General features: G+C 31.7%; 1 protein-coding gene across 1 annotated transcript; it reads right to left on the bottom strand.

Annotated features, from left to right (window-relative positions):
* Positions 1 to 1,796: 1,796 nt before the first annotated feature.
* LOC133186014 (uncharacterized) lies at positions 1,797 to 2,901 on the bottom strand. The gene is made up of 4 exons (XM_061321297.1): positions 2,755 to 2,901; positions 2,609 to 2,670; positions 2,280 to 2,408; positions 1,797 to 2,152 (listed from the first exon to the last, which is right to left on the bottom strand). Exons 1-4 carry the CDS (start codon positions 2,853 to 2,855, stop codon positions 1,842 to 1,844), a joined length of 603 nt encoding a protein of 200 aa, XP_061177281.1. The 5' UTR covers positions 2,856 to 2,901; the 3' UTR covers positions 1,797 to 1,841.
* Positions 2,902 to 4,243: the final 1,342 nt, after the last annotated feature.

Here is a 4,243-nt window from a genome sequence, read left to right as displayed (position 1 = left end):
CAAATGGAAATATCGGCGAATTTTTGAGATAGAAAATACATTCTTTACAAGGATGGGCGTTTCTTTTTAGGACTTTACTAATTATCGGACAAATGCAATGTGGTTGAAAACTACATGTTGAGGACGATTAGATTTCTTATTTAGACTTTTCTCGTGATGTGGCAGTCACGTGATTTTAGCAAATATACCTGAAGTATTGAGGTCATCTATAAATTCTAATATTGCAAGGGCATAACCAAGTTAAAAATCTAAGTTTAACATATAATTATTTTCAACACTCTTTGTAGTTTATGAAAAGTGCTGCAAACCTATATAGATTCTATTATCTAATTGCTAAAATTACATTTGTTAGACCGTATGTTGAATATTTTGCTGGTCAAGTACATTAAATATAGATATAATTAATTCATTTGCAAGATTTCAACAGGTTCGCAGCACTTTTCAAATATCTTTATACTTCTTGAGTTTATGTGTAAAAGCTTGTCATAATTCATTGAGGGTATGCCCTTGCAATATATCGATTTATTATGACCCTTCTATTATCTTTCAATGAATCTGCATACAAATATACGCCAGTATCGTTTGTCTAGGGAATGTACGGGAAATATATGAATAAAATCATAAAATAGACATCGCATCCAAGTTAATGGCCTCTTATATATCTACAATTTATATTTTATTTAATTACAAAATACATTTTTCATTGTATAAATATAACTTGATCCGCCTCTCACTGCATATAAACTGCGTCAAATTTTACGATATGACGTCACATTGACAAGTGCATTGCGATCAGTGAATTGTTTATATATTGCTGTGTGGGATTTAACCAACGACAATAAAGCATGCACTAGTTAGTATTGATGTAGTTTAAAGCTATTCAACAGTTTAAAATAGCAAATCATTCCATTTTGTGGTAATTTGAAGAACATGTATTTTTGTGTGATGTCAAAGTAAGCATTTCCCGTATAAATTAGGCCCCGCCTCCTTACTGCAGCCTTAACTGTGCTGCGTATAGAATATATATATATATATATATATATATATATATATATATATATATATATATATATATATATATATATATATATATATATATATATATATATATATAAATATGGGGGGGGGGGGGTATGTATGTAACTATGGCCTCACCCAAGCCACAGGGGACATGGTTTGAACAGATTTTAATTTTCACAATGTAATGAAGTTAAAATAAGATTCATCTTTTCTGGCCAAGTGATTATTGAGAAGAAGATTTTTAAAGATGTTATTAAATTTTCACTTCATACATGTATTAATTATCTTCCCTTGAATGAGTGCGAGGCACCTCATCTGAATATTAACAAACTCAAACCCTAATACCAAAGAAAATTTTGTGGCGAATTTGGTAGAAATATGGTTCTTGAGAAGAAGTAAAAAATGTGAAAGGTTTACAGACGAAAGACGACACACGTTGATTTAATTTCCTTTATCGGCATATTTAGATAACTTAAAACTGATTAAAACTGATCTTATGGAATTTATCCCGAAACAGAAAAATATAGATGTAAAGGGAATCAAACGAAAAACAAGAACATGGATTACAAAATTTCCTCACCCCAAATTATTAAAATAGAACCAAATAATCACCTACAAATACAAGGAAAATCAAATACAGTCCAGTAGAGTGTTAAAAATAAAAATAAAAACATATCTTATATTTTAAATGCTGTATTGTAAATACATGTATAACTACACGTGAAATATATCATGGACATTTTCTTCAGTACTTTATATGTATTCAGTGTGTGTATCATATGTTCTTGGTGACTAAAAGAAATCAACATAAACAATATTCATTACTGAACACTGATATTTTCGTATCGAAGTGTATTTGCCAACACATACACTCCGTTGTCGGTCGGTGTACAGGTTTCATCAGGTCTTGAATATTCTTGTGAAGGGTGTAAATGAGGGTTATATGTGTTTCCCGTATGTTCAGCCATTATGGTGCCAACATGGTGGGCGTTTTGCCTGATGTGCCTGGTGAAGAATCTTCTGTTTGCTATAGAGATGATGATGAAAGCGATGATAATGAGAATGATTCCAATAACTGTTACCACTATGATGATGGTGTTGCTATCTTTGGATTCCCCGTTTTTTTGTATATCTAAATAAGAATGAAATGGAATACATAAATACTTTGGATAATAGAATTCAGCTTGCAATCTATGGTTCATGTAAATTGAAAATAACAGATATACAGACTTTAGCGATATTTTTATTGACTTACACACCCTTAATGCATCCAAAAATGTGATTGCAGAACTCCTGCACACATATGCATTTATATTGGCAGTCATGACCATAGTTAGGATATCGACACGGTATGGAACATTTTGATCCAATATACCCTGGTTGACATTCTAAAAGTCATATAAACATGATCACTTTTATAATTATTCACTGACGTTTGAGATACCATTAATTGTATTGTAACATGTCTGAAAGCATAGAATTTCAGAGTTTTACCACAACAAAAAGTGTTTGATGCTCTTCAATTAGTGGAGCTTCAGGTCTTTTCCTTACTTGTGTAAATAAGATTTATCAACGAAATTCAACTTACCTGTGCAGTTTCCTGTTTCCTTGTTATAAAATGTATCATCGGGACACGACATCTGGGAGTTTCTGATCAAAATATCCGCAAGTTAATTAGATACATAAATGAAAATATGATGACCTTGATTACTTGTGTACAAACGAGGTACTTACCCGTAGAGACAAAATAACGAGAGCAATGGAATTCTTATTTTTCGTAGAAACACTGTAGCGTTTTCACTTATTATCCGAAATCCTTTTGCTGAAATTAACATTTAGCATATCCAGAAACACTTGAAAATTCAAAAATTTCTGCACGTGGAAGTTAACTGGAATTGTTGATGTGATATGTCGACATTCAAGCAACCATTGAGTGCACTTTCATATAAATGTAGTATGTGGAAATATGTCATTAATAACAATTGCTAGATATTTAAGCAATTTTTTCTCTCTAAAAACGATAAAATATGGCTACAGTGAGCACTTTTTAATTCCTTTTGTAATTAGAGACGACTGGTTCTTCCTTAGTTTCTTATTTTTGGCAAGTACAAATGCATAAATTTTGGACTATTTGTTTCCTTCCTTTTAAAATGCTTTAAACATCATATCCTCCTTACAAACAAGTCCCTTGAGTATGTGTTTTAATGCTTTCTTAAAATAGCACATAAACAATTTCAATGAGCTATTTAAAAAAAAAATTAATGCAAGCCTTAACATATTTTGTTGCTTTTTTATTTATCCCCAATGTGCAAATAATTCTTCAGGGAAATATCTGGTAATTTTTGGTACCAGTTTAAAGAACACTATACTTTGAAATCCATTAAACACCATTTAATTTCAAATTCCTCAGACAATTGTATAATCAATCTTTTTTTAAATAGCAAAATCTTTACCATAAAAAGATACTTTTTCTATATCATGTAAGGGTTTAGTTGGACATTAATTTGAAATTTAACTCTTGATCAAAAAGAAATCTTTTTTATTCTACATAAAATATGAAGAAATATAATCCCTGATTAGCTTGAAATTCAATGTTTGCGTTTCCTTCATTTGTATCTATTAATAACGCTATTTGCTACTACTGATCTGTTTTTGTTGTTCCGAGAATCAATGTTGCAGTCTCCAAATGCCTCCATATATTCAAAAGGCAGTTTTACTAAGCGGTAAGAAGAGGGCTATTTTTTCACTGCTTATTTTATATGCCCTAGTCAAGCAAGCAAATCAAAACAAGTATTTTAAGCTCACCTTAGCCGAAGGCTCAAGTGAGCTTTTCATATCGAAATTTTTCCGTTGTCTGTCGTCGTCGTTGTGGTAAACTTTTCACAATTTCATCTTCTTCTCCAGAACCACTGGGCCAATTTCAACCAAACTTAGCACAAAATATCCTTGGGTAAAGGGAATTTAAGTTTGTTCAAATGAAGGGCGACGCCCTCTTTCAAGGGGAGATAATTATAAATTGGTGAAAAATTAATGGTATATCCTTTTAAAATCTTCTTCTCATGAACAACTAGGCCAGGAAAGATGAAACTCATGCGGAATAATCCTTAGGTAGTGTAGATTCAGATTTGCTCAAATCATGACCCCCGGGGGTAGGGTGAGGCCACAATGGACTAAGTTATACATAGGAATATATAGGATAATTCTCTAAAAATCTTGTTCTCAA

This window comes from Saccostrea echinata, unplaced genomic scaffold (genome assembly GCF_033153115.1).
Source record: "Saccostrea echinata isolate AGI-Se365-2 ecotype Australia unplaced genomic scaffold, CSIRO_AGI_Sech_v1 ptg000012l, whole genome shotgun sequence".
Taxonomy (NCBI): domain Eukaryota; kingdom Metazoa; phylum Mollusca; class Bivalvia; order Ostreida; family Ostreidae; genus Saccostrea; species Saccostrea echinata.
Note: the sequence above shows the minus strand (reverse complement) of the source record. Positions and strands in the feature narration are given on the sequence as shown.